This window comes from Chiloscyllium plagiosum, chromosome 4, assembly GCF_004010195.1.
Source record: "Chiloscyllium plagiosum isolate BGI_BamShark_2017 chromosome 4, ASM401019v2, whole genome shotgun sequence".
Taxonomy (NCBI): Eukaryota; Metazoa; Chordata; class Chondrichthyes; order Orectolobiformes; family Hemiscylliidae; genus Chiloscyllium; species Chiloscyllium plagiosum.
In genome coordinates, this window is record NC_057713.1 from 88,009,345 (window position 1) to 88,026,019 (window position 16,675).

Consider the following 16,675-nt stretch of genomic DNA (forward strand, 5'->3'; position numbering starts at 1 on the left):
CTAACACCTTCTACATATTGTCTAGCTATCACCATTGTTAACAGATAACCCGAGAATGCAACTTTAAAAAAAAGGGTTTTGTGATTTACACATGAAAGAAGTGAAACTATCACTGTATTCTAACAGATGAAAGGCTTAACAGACAATCAATTCTTCAACGTATAATTTCAGTTACATCACACTGCAAATTTTTGCTATAAATTCTGTGTTATGATCGAGCCCTCCACAATCACCTGATGAAGGAACGTCGCTCCGAATGCTAGTGTGCTTCCAATTAAACCTGTTGGACTATAACCTGGTGTTGTGTGATTTTAACTTAAATGTATTTATTGATAGCATGGCATTCCAACTGGAACTCTGTCAACAAACACTGACTTGGATCCCATTTACCACCCTCTGAGAAAAAGAACAGGAAATGACATCACTTCCTTTGTTCACATATTTTATCTACATTACAAGTATGTGCCCACTCAACCGGTCTGTCCAAGTCACCCTACAGCCTCTTAGTATCCTCCTCACAGCACAGTGCCACCAAGCTTACTGTCATCTGCAAATTTGGAGAAATGGCATTCAATTCCTTCATTCAAATCATTAACGTATAAACATGCCTTCCCTCTGTTCCAGCCCTCTGCTTCCCTTCTACCCATGTGAATACATTACTTCCAACACCTTAGTTTTAATTTTCCTTACTAATTTCTTGTGTAGAACCTTGTCAAAAGCCTTTTGAAAGTCCAGATACACAACATCTACTGATTCACCACTGTCTACTGTACTGGTCACATCCTCAAAATTCCAGAAGATTTATCAAGCATGACTTCCCTTTAGTGAATCCTTGCTGAATAGCAATGATTCTGTCCCTGCTTTCCAAATGCTTAGTTATTGCATCTTAAATAATTTGACGCCAGCATTTCTCCCAGCATTGATGTCAGGCTGACTGGCCTATTCTTCCCCATTTTCTCTCTCCCTCCTTTTCTAAACAGCAGAGTTACATTAGCTATTCGGCAATTCATCAGAACACTTTCACAGTCGACAGAATGTTGTAAAATGTAACCACTGTGTCTATGTCAGACTCCTGAATTACTCTGGGGTACAGAGCATCAGGCCCTGGAGACTTATTGCATCACTCCTGCACTGCACTGAAGGGAAGAGAAAGACTGGGGTGTTGTGTCAGCAACAAAGCAGGTTGCTTGTGACAATGGGATTTCTAATCGAAGAGGACAAAACAGGTGGAAATTTGAGATATCAGAAATAAAGAGTTGCTGAGATAAGTTTTGCTAATGGAAGTCAAATCTAGAAAACTAAGGTTGAGTGGAATGACTTTCAAATGGCTCTGAACATCTTGGCTTCGTAGATGACCCAGCTGAAAAGCCACAAATAATTTGCTACACTTTTGCAAGAAGTGAAGGATACAAAGTGAAGTTATAAGATGTATTTCAACTGCATTTACTTGTTAACAAAAAAGTACATGTTCTTAGTTTGACGAATTATTCACCCAGTTGTGATGTTTGATCTATATTGACTTTAGTTTTTCAGTTACAGTAAAAGTCTGAAAACCTGAAATCATGCCCCTCAGTTTATCTGTCAGTTTCTGGGAAACTGTTTAAAATTGTTGGTCTCGAAAAGGAGATTCTAACAGCAAAGATTTTTTTAAGATCTTCAATATAGCTGTTGCAGCCGTTAGTCTTTTGTTCACATTTCTCCCCAATAGCACTTCACTTACTGCCATATCTTACCTGGTCAATGGGTCCAAGATGACCGAATATTTTATTTGGACTCACTTCGGCAGAATTTTTGTAAAGCCAAAGTAGATTACAGGTAGGTCTCTAAATTGTGTGTAAGATAATGAAATGGAAACTGTTTCCATCAGGATTTAGTCCAATATCTTCCATTCTGCCATCGCACTGGAGAAGTGATTGATTAAATCCTTTACACATTCCACCTAAATAAAGGTAGAATCCGGAAAAGCACCCAGGTGATCCTCTGAATTCCACCCTCCAAACTCCCAGTATATCAGCAGCCAAACCCATCAAGGTCTGGGCCAAGTCTCCCAGCTAAGAGGCCCCAAGCTGTAACCAGAAAAAAGTAAATCAAAAGACTCACACTTGGTCTTTTAGAAACAGAGCACAAAAGGAAACATCTTCCAGATTCTCACTCCCTAAGAAATACGAAGGACCCCAACACTCTGAGTTTGAAAATCTATAGCAGAGGTCCAAAGCAAAAATACAGGCACAATCTGTTGGTTGTGGTATAAAAGCGGAGTTCTTGACTTAGTTCACTGACCAATTATTCTCACGTGAGCCTCAGCTGCCAAATAATAACAGAAAGGATGCAGTTTTTATAATAAATCAGGAAGAATAAACTGTGTAAAACACAGCAAGCCTGATTTGCAAACAGCAGCAAATCAGTTTCACCTGTAAACTGGACAACTGGCAGTGAGGAATAAGTTGGGATGGCAAAGGGTATACATTAGCAGTCCCAATGTTAAAAAACTATCCACAGGGTTTGATTTTCAATTAAGGCTGAAAACATACAAACATGCCCTTATCTGTATGTCACAGATTTTTGTGGTAAGTTATACCCAGGTGCTGAATAGCCAAACCCATGCTCCTTAGAAGGGACCACTTGGGTTGTTCAAGAAAGGGTCCAGAATTCAGGCATGTTAATTATGTGGGACATGAGTGCTTCGGCTGCTGGCCCATTCATGACCTCCACCAGGATCAGTTCCCAACTGCTGCTTGTTGCCTTTACAGTACATGAACCCACCAATTTGCACCCTTCCCAAAACTGACAAAGCATAAGTGAATACCAAAAGCTCACGAATGTCATTCAAATGAAAATACTTCAGTCTTCTGACTTCAGGTCAATCTGCCAGCTTTACTGCCATTACAGCATCCCCGTCACTCCTCCTCACCCCATGTATTGTTCAGCTTTTTAAATCATGTGCAGATATGTTTACTTAAACTAAGGTACAAAATCATGTTGTAATGCATATTGGAAAGCGATCAATTAAGAGATCCAATATTTTGTGGATCCATTGGCAAATGCAGAATCTGATGGCATTGCCATTAATTTGACTTTATATCCGTTCATTTATATTCTTTATAAATTGTTCAGTTGCAATTGAAGTCACTATCATTTTATAGATCATTTGGACAAAAACAGGTCTTCTAACAAAGCCTTGAGAATTCTCAAGCCGAGGACGAGAGGAGAAGATGAAACAGCAATTTGAAGGCATTTCACTTTCAACTTTACACAGATTCTAGAGATAGGAGACTGTTTTTAATGATGGTTTGACAAACTTTGCAGGAAAGGGTTGTACTTATTTACAAACAAACAGCCTTGAGCTAAGGTACTCCTGGAATACTAAATGGTCCAAGGGAAACAGCTCAAGATGATAGATAAATAGCACCGATACAGATGGCTATATGAACTGTTCATGAATTCCCATAACTGTTTCAACATAATCTGATTAGCAGATCATAATACGTAAAGGTAAAATTATAGGAAAGGGTTGTACTTATTTACAAACAAACAGCCTTGAGTTAAGGTACTCCTGGAATACTAAATGGTCCAAGGGAAACAGCTCAAGATGATAGATAAATAGCACCAATACAGATGGCTATATGAACTGTTCATGAATTCCCATAACTGTTTCAACATAATCTGATTAGCAGATCATAATACGTAAAGGTAAAATTATCGGTAAGGGACAAGACAAAAATGAGTGGAAAAAATTAACTGGATTGGTTAAAAGTAAAAAAGGTGCAAAACAATAAATTATGGAAAATCTCTCAGAATTTGGAATGAAGGAGTTAACTTGTCAATAATGGCAATACATGTTAACTTTTGCATTTAGTCATCTCGGTAATGACAAATTGTCCACTTGCACAATGTTATTGGCAAATAGATCCTTCAGACACATTGCTCTTATTAATCTTGAGTAAGTGGAACAGCATGTTCTCACCTGATTGTAAATATCATCTGATCGTAGTCGACCAACTACCATCGAGATGAATGTGCTGCTAATTGGCACTCTCTGAAAATAGCTCTCTGGATAACTTGGGGGCCTCTTTGCCCCTGCCACAGGTGAATACCCAGTGCTACGAAGCAGCTTGCAAATATCATCCAGATTGGAATCAGAGGAAGAACGAGCAGCACTGTGAACAAATAAACACAGGTTACCCTTTTGCAGCAAGAACTCCAAACCAAAGATTATTTGCAAATGCGTGCAAGAGAAGCAAACTTTTTTTTGAAAACCTGAGCTCAGCAGCAAGAACATTTTCTCAACTGAAATATTTGGAATTTAAGGATTACTAACAACATCCTTTCCCCTTGGTTTAATAAGATGGCACAAATCTTTCATTACATAGTCTGTGTTAATGACAAAACAGAAAGAAATTAATCAAACTGACTTGCACTCCAAAGTGTCAACCAAAGAAAACCTCTTTGTTCGCAATTCTGGTGAAATTTTTAATATTTGGGTACAATGATATTTGCTGAAAAAATATGTAAACAGGTTAAGTTTTAAGATCAATATAAAACAACTCCATCTGTAGTCAGGATTGTCACTTGCATGTGCAATGTATACATGGGTATAGGCCAACCAGTAGGTCTGCGGAGCTGGGGGAAAAGTGTGGCTGGAAGCAAATTCCAGTGCCACCCAAAACGTTCATATCTGATTAATTTAAATCACATATTTGACACTTCTTAGATTTACCCAACAGGAAGGATAGCCCTTTTTTTTAGGAAAGGTGTCTTGCCAAACCATGGTCACACCATCAACAGATCCACCACAATGGTCAGAACAAGACGAGTAGCATCGATTGGGAAATGCTGAAATGATGGAAAGGAGTGGCATTTGTATTAGAGTTTTAACAAATTACTTTAAAAACGTATTCCAAAATCAATGGTACTCAAAGTCTTTGTAAAACATTTTACTCAACCTGTTACACAACATACTTCAATGCCAGGTGGGATTTAAAATTGAACCTTCTGACGCAAAGGTAGGGACAGTACTGCTTTGCCACAAAATCCAATCCAGACTCCTTATAAAAATTTGTAAAGCAGATAAGACAATTCTTCTTAATACTTTTCAAGAGCCATGGTGAAAATCTGTTATATGCCCAAACAAATTGATATAATCTTATGTTCCAATGGTAGATGAACTAGCAAAGTAAAAAGTGATTATTCTCAGGAGTAAGAGTTGGGGAAAAGATATTTTAAATCTGATTAATACTAACCATCTTATTGCTCGAATGGAGAAATCAAACTTCACAAACATTAACTGGTTGGCTGTCCAGAGATATCAGTCACATTGTATCTCTTGCAAAACTAATAGCAAATGTTGCACACCACTATCAACAATCTGGAAGCAGTGACCTACTCATTCAGCAAGGAAAGTAAAAAGGTAAAAAATAAAAAGGTCATTGTTTCTAAAGTGTTTTACTAAAATAGAATAAAACATAGCATTTGGAAATGCTTCAAGACAATAACACATCTAAGAATTTGCATGGTAATCCATTTCTCCACCCTTTCTAGGGTTGCTATGTCATCTGGACTCAAGTCTATTGCCTTCATTAAGACACACTGCATCAATGAATTATATTATGGAAGTTGAAAAAAGCTTGAAATGACTGGATCTTGTTTATACTGCTTTCATAGGTATACAATACCTGTATCTGTAGTAGGAAACCAGCATCCTTTCTCTAACTTCTCCTTCAATCTTGAGGTCAATAACCAGCAGCATAACTCCGTACAAGTATAAAGCTTCACACTGAATAATGGTGATAAAAGAGAAAATGTATTTAGACATGGGGACAAAAAAAATCAAATAGCAGCACATGATCATTGTTACAAGTTTACTAAGGGTGTAAGAACACCAGGAATTATATTTTTCTGAGCTTTTGGCCAAGAACCTTTGGGTACTATATGGTGATACGAACAAACAGAATAGCAGAAAAGACTGTCTACTAATAGGAAATAGAGTCATTGTCACATAGCAGAGAAACACAGTCTCTTCAGTTCAATTCCTCCGCGCTGACCAGACATCCCAATCTGACCTGGTCCCGTTTGCCACCATTTGGCTCATATCCCTCTAAACTCTTCGTCTTCATAAATCCATCCAGACGCCTTTTAAAATGTATTTGTACCAGCCTCCACCACTTCCTTCAGCTCATTCGTTCCATATACGCACACCCTCTGTATGAAAAAAGTTACCCCTCAGGTCCTTTTCAAATCTTTCCCCTCTCACCTCAACCTATGTCCTCTAATTTTGGACTCCCCCACCCTAGGAAAAAGACCGTGGTTATTCACCGCATCCTTGCCCCTCATGATTTTATAAATGTCTATAAGTTCACCCCTCAGCCTCCAACACTCCACCAATACAGAAGTCAGGTTGCAATAGAAACATATAAAATAGGAACAGAGGAAGTCATTTGGCCCTTTCAGCCTACTCTATCAGTCAACAGGATCATGGCTGATCATTCAACTCAGTACTCCGTTCTTTCTTTTGCTGCTTTTGATTCTTCAGCCTTAAGAACCACATCCACCTCCTTGAAAACATTCCACTTCAACCACTTTGTGGCAGAGAATTCCACAGGCTCAACACATTCTGGGTGAAGGGATTAAGAGCTTTTTTTTCAGTTCCTAATGCCCTACCCTGTATCCTTAAACTGTGACCGCTGGTTCTGGACTGCCCCCAGATATCCTTCCTGTATTTAGCCTATCTAGTCTGAGGCACTTGGGGCTGTTTTCACTAGAGAAAAGAAGGTTTAGGGGTGACTTGATTGAGGTGTACAAGATGCCTGTATCCTTAAACTGTGACCGCTGGTTCTGGACTGCCCCCAGAAATCCTTCCTGTATTTAGCCTATCTAGTCCTGTTATGATTTTATAAGCTTCTATGAGAACACCCTCATTGACCAGGCCTCTCTTCATATATCAGTCCTGCCATCCCAGGAATCAGTCTGGTAAACTTTTGACACACTCTCTCCCTAGCTCAAACATCTCTTCAGATAAGGAGACCAAAACTGCACACAGTACTCCAGCCATGGTCTCACCAAGGGAATGTACAATTGGTCCTGTACTTGAATCCGCTCATTATGAAGGTCAACATACCATCTGCCTTCTTAACCTACAGCTCTATGCTCATTTTCAGCAACCGGTGTACAAGGACACTCATATCTACTAGTGGATTTATACAATTCCCCAATATATTACCACTTCTGGACAGAATGTCAAGGAATATAGGGAAAGTAATGAAACAGCAAAGTCTTTAACCTTGAAGCTCCAAGCAACTAGCCAACTACATAAGGATTCTTATTAAAAAGGAAACTAATTCTTGATTATACAGAAACAATGTTGTTGCTTTCCTAGTGCAAAATGGGCTATTTACAATTCACAAATACAATTGAATGAAAGAAAAAGAAGGAAATGGTATGAAGCTGAAGACTGGATAAAGGGGAAGAACATAGTGATTCAGGAAAAGCCTCAGCACATCCCTTAAGATTTGTCACTTTGCTCTTTCTTGTTCTGTCAAAGGTATGTTCATTTACCATGGTAAAAAGAATACGAGGAACAATTTTGAGTTAAGCCAAAATATAATAAGCTGCCTTTGTCCATTTTGTGAGAATGGTCTTTTTGGTGAATTATCACTGCTCATTAATTTGAATGGTGCCAATGCTGCAATACATTCGCTGCAGGTTCAAGAATTATGTACTATAAACAAACTGTCATGCCTCAGATTTCATTCAACTGAGACAATTCTAGCTCAAATACTATTCACCCTGTGTTTGCACCGGTTGTTAACTGCTAACTTGCTCATATACCTTTTAATTGGATCCACACCCTCTTAAGAATAGCTTGAACAGGTAATTTCAAGGTTGGCACAATTGAAGCCCATTAAAAATAAGTAACCGGAGAGCATCTTGTAGTGTAGTGGCAGTACCCCTGTCTCTGGCTCAGAAGGTCTGGGTTCAATTCCATTTAGGGATGTTATGATACACTTATGTGGCAATCATATATCTAAACAAATCAACTTTTTAAAACAAAAACCTGAAGCCTAAACCAGTCATTGATCTGCATAGGTCTCCAGCTAATTTACTGTCTTTAAATTTGCTGTGCCTGTGAAGAACCAACTCAGTGAACAGAAGCAAATGCTACCATTGTGATTGGGAAGAGTGGCCATTTTTTTCTACCTCTTGCAGCAGAGATGCTTACAGGATGATGATGTAGAGTATGGCTCGAGGTTACAATAAATATTTGGGGGAGCTGGGGGGGGTTACGGGAATGGGGAGGAAGAGATAGCAGAGACAATGACTACTGTTGAAATGAGAGATACCTTACTAAAAGCTTTTCATCTTGTACTTATCAGGATGGACAGAAGAATGCAATACTGTGATTGAAATCTGGCATTCTTACTTAGATCCTGATAACAGCAAATCAAAACACTTCAACAAAATGTCTCCTTTTCACCAACACTGTGGAGTTTAACGAGACTGGAGAAAGCTTACTACATTACTGTAAAATTGGACTAGTAGTCAAGAAAAGGAAAATGCACAACAATTTGCTTTTACATAAAAACAAATTGTGGTACTATGTGGCATCTTTCCTGTGGTAAATTATTGCAAAATGTGTGTTTCACTTCTTGGTTCTTCCCCTCATAAATGTGAAGACAATACTCAGTTTTACAATGTTACACTAACTTACAAGTAGTTGCTTTCCATCTTCATTTAGAAGTACTGTTTCAAGGGTTTGCTGAATATACACGCCTTCATTTAGATCATCAAGAAATCTGAAACAATCCAGTAGAAAAGTAGAATTCAATATAATTTACAAACTTAACTAAAGCCAATACACCGCTGCATAAAATTGGTTCTTCATTATACACTCACAGCTGCAACACTTGGTTGTTTAGCAGTATGATCCACACAGTGGGCGTAATGTCACACTGCAAGAAGAAGGGCAGGCCGGGGAACATAACTGGGTGGGAGGGTAAAACTCAGAATCCTGAGAATAAAGTACTTTTGCAATTACATTCTAGGAGATTTAAAGACTAGACAAGCTTCTTGACAGTAAGCATCAGGAAGCCCTTTTGCACACACTTGTATGTCATGAATGCTCATTAAAAGCTGAAAATGTGTTGCTGGGAAAGCGCAGCAGGTCAGGCAGCATCCAAGGAACAGGAGAATCGATGTTTCTTCAGGATTTCTGAAGAAGGGCTTATGCCCGAAATGTCGATTCTCCTGTCCCTTGGATGCTGCCTGACCTGCTGCGCTTTTCCAGCAACACATTTTCAGCTCTGATCTCCAGCATCTGCAGTCCTCACTTTCTCCTGCTCATTAAAAGGCCAGGTTGGCAGAATTAAGTTTAACTTTCCAACTAAGCCCTCTGCAAATAAACAAAATGCAGCTAAGTAATGTTGGTTCAAAATAGCATACTTGGAGGGATAGGTTACTGCAACAGTCAGGGACAAAACTTACTAGTCTCATGGTGAGGGGTAGTCAGGATACAGTTGACAAAGACTGGAAGGAGTCAGGAGAGGCACAGCTAAATTAACTGGCAGGGTCCCAGGAGCAAGCACTGGCATTAACATATACGATAACAGTGTTACAGCAGCAGAGGAATAAGAAAGCTATGGTAGTAAAATATGGAGGACGTTGGTGGGTTATGGGGGAAGGTAAAAGTGCTGAAGCCTCACAGGAATGACGTACACACAAGTTTTGCCTTCTCAACCTTGCAGTTTTCAAAATGTAACAAATGCAAACTAGAAGAGGATGGTAATGGATGGAGGTCATACTTCAACTCTTAATAGTCAACTCGATTGGTAACAAAGCATTGTAAAATACCATTTAATGGCCCAATACCCAAAATACCAGCTTCACTTGCCACACAACTTATAGATCACGTTCCATCAAAACCCCATCAAGGTCAAGATTTTCTGTATATTGGAGGTTGACTGGTGTTTTGTGTTGTCCAAGGAATGGACAATAGGAGAGAACTGCTACCTCTAATAGGCTCATAGAAGAGACGGCAACATCCTCCCAGTCTGGATCCTCCAGTTTACTCATGGCAGACAAGAGGGTGGGTGATAGATCTGTGTGAACATGGTGATAGACTTGCCATTGTGTTGCAAAGGTGAGAAGGAAAGCTCAAGAAAGTCTGAGAATGCACAAGCATGGATTTCATTGCCCTGGTCAGTGTGTACCATCTCCATGCAGATGGATGGCTGACAGAAAGGATGACCCATCTGTGGCCTTTGAGGATGTACATAATCATGATGGTTGTGGAAGAGATCAGGACAGGATAGATTCTCGTACAGGGCTTAGCCTTGCCTTAAAGGATCAGGGACGGCGGGGAATCTTTTAAATGAGATCGACCACCGTGTTCTGTTCACACACTACCTCAGGCCTGCATGTCAATAGCCCAAAACAACCAGGCCATGCTTAAGCTGAGAATGAATGGCTGCAGGATAGGTCAGTGCCAGAAGCATCAATGACCAGAGTAGACAGGGTAGCAGTCAAACCTCTGGAAACGCAGCATTCTGGCCATAGGTGCAAGGGCAACATCCAGTATTGACTGGAAATCAAATGTACTGGAGACAACGCAGACGTCCTCAGATAAGTAACAGGTAATGCTGGAGGAGCTTTAGTATATTCTGTGAAGTAATTAACTATTTACGGCCTACTGCTGAATGAGGAACTATGTACACAAGGACTGGAAGCTAATCCAATGCAACCCTGTCCAGTCCTGTTAGCATTTGATAGGGGGAACTGTAAAGATACTGAAGCCTCACAGAAATGTCATGCACACCATTTTTGCATTGTCAATCTTGCAATTTTTAACTCAAAATAGAAGAGGATCTTTAGAGGTGGAATTAATACTTTGACTCTTATGGGCATCTTATTAATGAGTCAACTGGATTGGGAATCAAGCTTAGTGAATTCCCTCTCACTGGTAATAAGAAGGAACTGCATACACAAGGACAGAAAAGAAATCCAGTGCAACCACCAATTCTGGACTCCCTTGTCATCGGGAACCTCCTTCTTGAATCCTATCTAATTCTGTTAGGATTTTATAGGTTTTTGTCAGATGCCCCCTCATTCTATTGCATGCCAGCGAATAAAGTCATAACCGATTCAACCTTGCCTCGTACACAGTCCTCCCATCCCAGGGGTCGTCTGATAAACTTTTGCTGCACTCTCTTGAAGGAGACCAAAACAGGATACTATGCCAGTGTGGTCTCAGCAGGGCCCTGTACAATTGTAACAAGACATCCCTACTCCTTTCCTCAAATCCACTATGAAATCTAACATACAGATTTCTTTCTTGACCAGCTGCTGGAGCTGCATGCTTACCTTCAGTGACTGGTGTACAAGGACACCCAGGTTTCTTTGCACATTCCCCTGCTGAATTTATAGTCAGTCATTCAGTTCATAACCCACTTTGGTGTTTTTACTCCCAAAATGGATAACCTCACATTTATCCACATTATTCTGCATCTGCCATGCATTTGCTCACTCACTCTGCCTGTCCAAGTCACACTGAAGCATCTTTCCAACCTCATCACAGCTAATATTCCCAAACAGCTTTGTCTCACGTGCAAATGTGGAGGCACTACATTGAGTTTCTTCATCGAAAATATGTGTTGTGAATAGTTGGGGTCCCAATACTGATCACTATGGTAGTTCACTAGTCACTGTCTGCCAGTCGCAAAAAGGCCCATTTACTTTACTCTTTTGTTACCTATCTGCCAACCAGTTTTCTATTCATCTCAATACACTATCCCCAATTTCCACATGCTTTAAATTTTACATGCAAATCTTTTATGTGGGAGTTTGTTGAAAACCTGAAAGTCCAAATAAACCACACCCATGATGCCCCTCATCAATTCTATGAGTCACATTCTTAAAGAATTTCAGTAGATTTGTAAGCATGAATTCACTTCGGTAGGTTGAAGTCAATGTATGTGTGCTAATGGAGGGGACAGGTGAATGCTGTGATGGTGTCCCTTTTTAAGCATTGAGCTCTTTTCTCCTGTGGAAGCACTGAGTGTTATCCCAATGTGCTTGAGCATTTTAGCTGAATGTTTGCCTATACCAACTCCTCCCACCCAGTGAATAAGTGCTGACCACATTGTCCTGTAACTGGTACAACAGTGACAGCATGAATGTATGACATTCGGTCACATATTCTACCTGGTGCTGAGTCCTGTATGTAATCCTTCAAAGTGATAACCCTTCACACTTTCAGTTACACTTTGGAGTGAGTAGACAGTGCCATTTACCCTTCTAGAGTGCAAATTGTTTATCTTTTCTCAGCACAGATTCCAATTCTTTTGCAAGGCCCATAGACACTGATCTCCTCTGTTACTTCCCTTCAGTTTGCCTTGACATGATGGTAGGGCTTCCTGCTGCCATTCCTGGGAACAAGGACCTCCCATTTATCCCAAGAGGCTTGGAGGAGTACCTCGAGCCAGTAGTCACTGTACCATGGGACATTGGTAGAAATGCTTGTATGATTTCTGCATTTAGGAAAGCTTCTTTTAGCAGAAGTACATTGTGCAGCATCATCGGATGGATCACACAAATTTATTCACATCTTGCCACAGATATTTAGATATAAATCACTAGGATCTTAGTTCTCCCCCTCAAAAAGATTCCAGTGGGTAAAGGAACTTTCTGGCCACCCCAGTGATAGAGTTCACCACATAGCTCACACATAACTGGTTGAGAACCATGGGACAAGAAAAGCCAACCTGACCCCAAGCAAAAGCAAGTATGACTTCATGGATGACACTCACTTAGCTAAATCATTTAGAAAAATATATTTATGCAGTATCTTTGGATGGATCACACAAAAAGAATCTGGATTTAGGAAGAGGTAAATTGTCCTGCACACCACAAATTGTGTCCACAACTTGCCACAGAAATCAATCAGGTTTTTTTTTTTAAAATCACAAATAAATTTCTTTACCATTACTTCTCAAACAGGAAAACAAAATTCACTATCATCTACTAAGGTTTCAAATTAATCGTGGCACACAAACCTGATTCAATAATTTATGAAGCATTAATATGGAATTCAATTTCGTAAACGTAATTATTAACAGCAGACGTATAAAAAAATTACCTGTTCAGATCAACTATGTATTTGTGAACACTTTCAAAGGCAAGGTAAAATCTCGTCAATATTTCAATGTGATTTTCACGAAATTCTTCATCCAAATCCTGAAGCTCTGGCTTAGCTTCCAACTTGCCTTCATAATACTCAGCACCCTAAAATGAGATCAATTGTGTTAAGATAACAGAGCCTTTCTGTAAAAATTAGGTATTCTAATTATTCATTGAGAAAAAATTAAAATGTGATTAAATTATTTAATTATCTACCAGAGGTCAACAGCAATCCAGGATTGCTTCTCGGAGTTTTCATTTATGCCAATGTCATTCATGTTTCCCCAGGGTGGAGGATAGACATCTCACCACTTACTGGCCAAATATGTTTGAACAACAGTCCACCCATGACCATAGATTTTGCAGCGACAGCAACAACAAAACCACCATCAATACCCTATTAAAAACTAACAGCAACTTGGGCAGGACCATATTTGCAGAACTTCACTAATCACCAACTGCCATCCTGAGAAAAAAAAAATTCCCGTTTATCACCTCTATCTAGCTTCTGCCAATCCTCTGTTTATGCTTTGGCCTGAACACCATGGAGTCTGATCTTATTTAGTAGCTTTCTGTGCAGCACCTTGTCAAAAGACTTCTGGAAATCCAACTAGTCACGTCCACTGCCTCTCCTTTGTGTAACTTGTTTGTTACCTCCTAAAAGAATTAAAAGAGATTTGTCAGGCATGATCTCCCCTTAACAAAGCTATGCTGACTCCAACCTATTTTACCATGCATTTCCAAGCATTCTGCAATGTCATCCTTAACAATGGACTCTAAAATTTTTGTCAACGACTGAGGTCAGGCCAACTGTCCTGTAGTTTCCTGTCTTCTGCCTTCCTTCATAAACAGAGTCTTCTAGGACCCTGTCTGCCTCTAGACATTCCTGAAAGATCACCACTAATGCCTCTCTAATCTCCCTGCTAACTCCTTCAAAACTGTGGGGTATAGTCAATCTGGTCTGGGTGAGTTATCCACTTTCAGACCTATCATCTTCCCAGCACCTTCCCCCTCGTGATGGCTGCTGCACTCACCTGTCTCTCAAAGTTTTGGTATATTGCTGGTATCTCCACCATGAAGACTGATGCAAAGTACCTGTGCAGTTGTTCCACCATTTCTTTATTCCCCATTACTACTTCTCAAGCCACATTTCCAGCAGTCCAATGTCTACTCATCTCACTTCTCACTTTTCATACTTCTAAAAACCTCTTGTAATGTTCTTTTATATTATTAGGTAGCCTACTCTCAAATTTCATCTCTCTCTCATTGCTGTTTTTGGGAGCTTACTACACACAAGTTACCTAGCTTTTCCAACTTAAAAACAGCGTTGAAACTTCGCAAGTCTTTCACTGGCTGCAAAACACCTTCCGGATGTTCTGAGGCACTACATAAATGCAAGTCATTCAACGTTTTCAAAAGCTTTAAAACTGAATGTTGGAAATAGTGATGCAGAAACATGTCATTGAAAAATACAACTAAACATGGTGACAACAGGAAGTACAGTTTGTGGGCAGGAAGTACACAAGATTTTTTACACTGGGCTTCAAATATGATTAATATTTCACCCACACGATTTTTAAATGGTGACAATTCAATGTTTATTTTGTTCCTTGTATTTTTCTTCCATTTTTTTAATGTCCGTCCCGTGATCTGTATCATTGCTGTACTGTAGTTAGGGGCATTACTGCTTCAAGGTTTGAGACTGGAGGGTTTGGGAGTCAATGAGGTCTTGGTGAATCTTAAAAATCCTGACCGGTGGCAACGTGCAAAATATTAAATCTGTCACATTAATATCGCTGGGCAAACATCAGAAGGCGAGCTTTGGAATGAACCTTTAATCTGGTCGTTTTCCAGCAGATACCAACAGCATGTTCCCTGCAGGGAGAGTGAAGACTCAAAAGGTTCTCACCTTGAAGTAACTGAAGTCGCAGATGATGTCTCCATACTTCTGCTGTTCCGCCTTGTCTCGGAGTCTGTAAACGGTCGGGATAAACTCGGACAGTCTCAAAAGTTCTGCTATGATGGCGTTACCGCGGGATACGATCCTGAGAATTGCCTGCCCGCAGAGATTGTTCTCTGCCAAGAAGTCTACCATGGTGGAGGGGTGGAGGAACCTCCCACAGCCCGGGGGAGGGGGGGCGGCAGCAGCAACAACACAGGCAGACCAGCCCTTGCAGGGAAGGAAGAGCCTGACGGCTCTGGATTTATTGCACCGACTCTATCATCATGCTTCCCCTTCTGTCTGCAGCCTTTCCCAGCAGCAACGTAGACCCGCCAGCAGAATCTAAAAGGACGGTGAAGTGGCCGATGTGAACCCAGAGACGGAGTCACTCAGTCTGCACTGCTAGCCCTCCGCATCTTTCGCACGCCTACAATGCAGGGGAGGAATTCTTTCACACCACGGGTAATTCTCTTTTTAGCAGGGTTCACACACACAGTACTCAGAGCAGCTCTTCCATGTTGATCATATGATTTCCTTCCTGTCAACTCAACATGTGACCACCAGGCGCGGTTCAGTGATGTTGAGCAAGCTGCCAAGTTGTCCGCATCTGGTTTGCCTCTTGTGAATCAATTAAGCAAAACCCACCCAACAACATTCAATACCACTCGAAAGTGCCCTTTTCCTTTTGTTTATAATCTGGGCAAGACTCATGAAAAAAAAGCTGAAGATATCGTGTCCCTGGTTTCCAAATTAACTTTGAATCTTCATCCTTTGATTGTATCTTATTTATTTTAAAAGCTAATCTCATTCAAATTTTGCCAAATCTAAGATGTGGTTTTCACACAATTCTGTCGGATGTTTAACAACCGTTTTTGGAATTCATCTTTGAAAAAAACACTGAAGCAAAACAACAGTTTTCACCACTGAAATCACTCCTGTAAATGTAACATAGTATGGATCAGTCCAAGGCATTGGCCTTTCGCAGCCTCGGAAACAATCACTTTAGGCATTACTCCTCTCTTCCTGAATAATTGAGACAGTCATTTCAGAGAATTTGAAATTCTGGGAAGTTTGTCATTGTCATTACCACGACAACAAAAATTATAATTGTGGAAAATCTATTTATCTTCCTGACTCTGCCTTTTCAGTCTTGAAGGCATTACATGTTACAATAGGAAACAAACGCCTCCTTCTTCAAATTGTATTCGTTATGTGTGAGGATAGGCAGCAACGTCAGCCAAGCGATCAATAACAGAGACAATATTTCCCATTCCTGTCCTCTCCCAATGGCCATAAGCATACACTTTCTAGCAGGGTTCCAGCGAAGAGGAATGTTGCCTCTTCCGAAACCAGTTAAGTACTGTTATGTGAGCTAAATCAGCACACTTAGAGCTACACTAGGTGCTGTCTTTACACACTAAATTATCAGGAGAGGTAAGACAAATCAAATTGTCTTCAAGCGTGATTTGGTAATCAAATTATCACAACTCCACAAAGGAAAAAAACAAATTGAAATTCTCCCTCTCCTGTATGTCCGTGTCACACTCTAAGCCAGGAATAAATCTG

At 40.1% G+C, this 16,675-nt stretch overlaps 1 protein-coding gene across 1 annotated transcript in view; it reads right to left on the minus strand.

The window, feature by feature from the left end:
* washc5 (WASH complex subunit 5) overlaps positions 1 to 15,809 on the minus strand; it is a 62,583-nt gene extending 46,774 nt beyond the window's left edge. The window contains exons 1-5 of the mRNA XM_043688548.1: positions 15,077 to 15,809; positions 13,127 to 13,272; positions 8,705 to 8,789; positions 5,673 to 5,773; positions 3,965 to 4,157 (exon numbers count right to left, since the gene is read on the minus strand). Coding sequence (XP_043544483.1) covers positions 3,965 to 4,157; positions 5,673 to 5,773; positions 8,705 to 8,789; positions 13,127 to 13,272; positions 15,077 to 15,262 — 711 coding nt within the window. The 5' untranslated portion in view covers positions 15,263 to 15,809. The remainder of the gene's footprint in view (positions 1 to 3,964; positions 4,158 to 5,672; positions 5,774 to 8,704; positions 8,790 to 13,126; positions 13,273 to 15,076) is intronic.
* Positions 15,810 to 16,675: the final 866 nt, after the last annotated feature.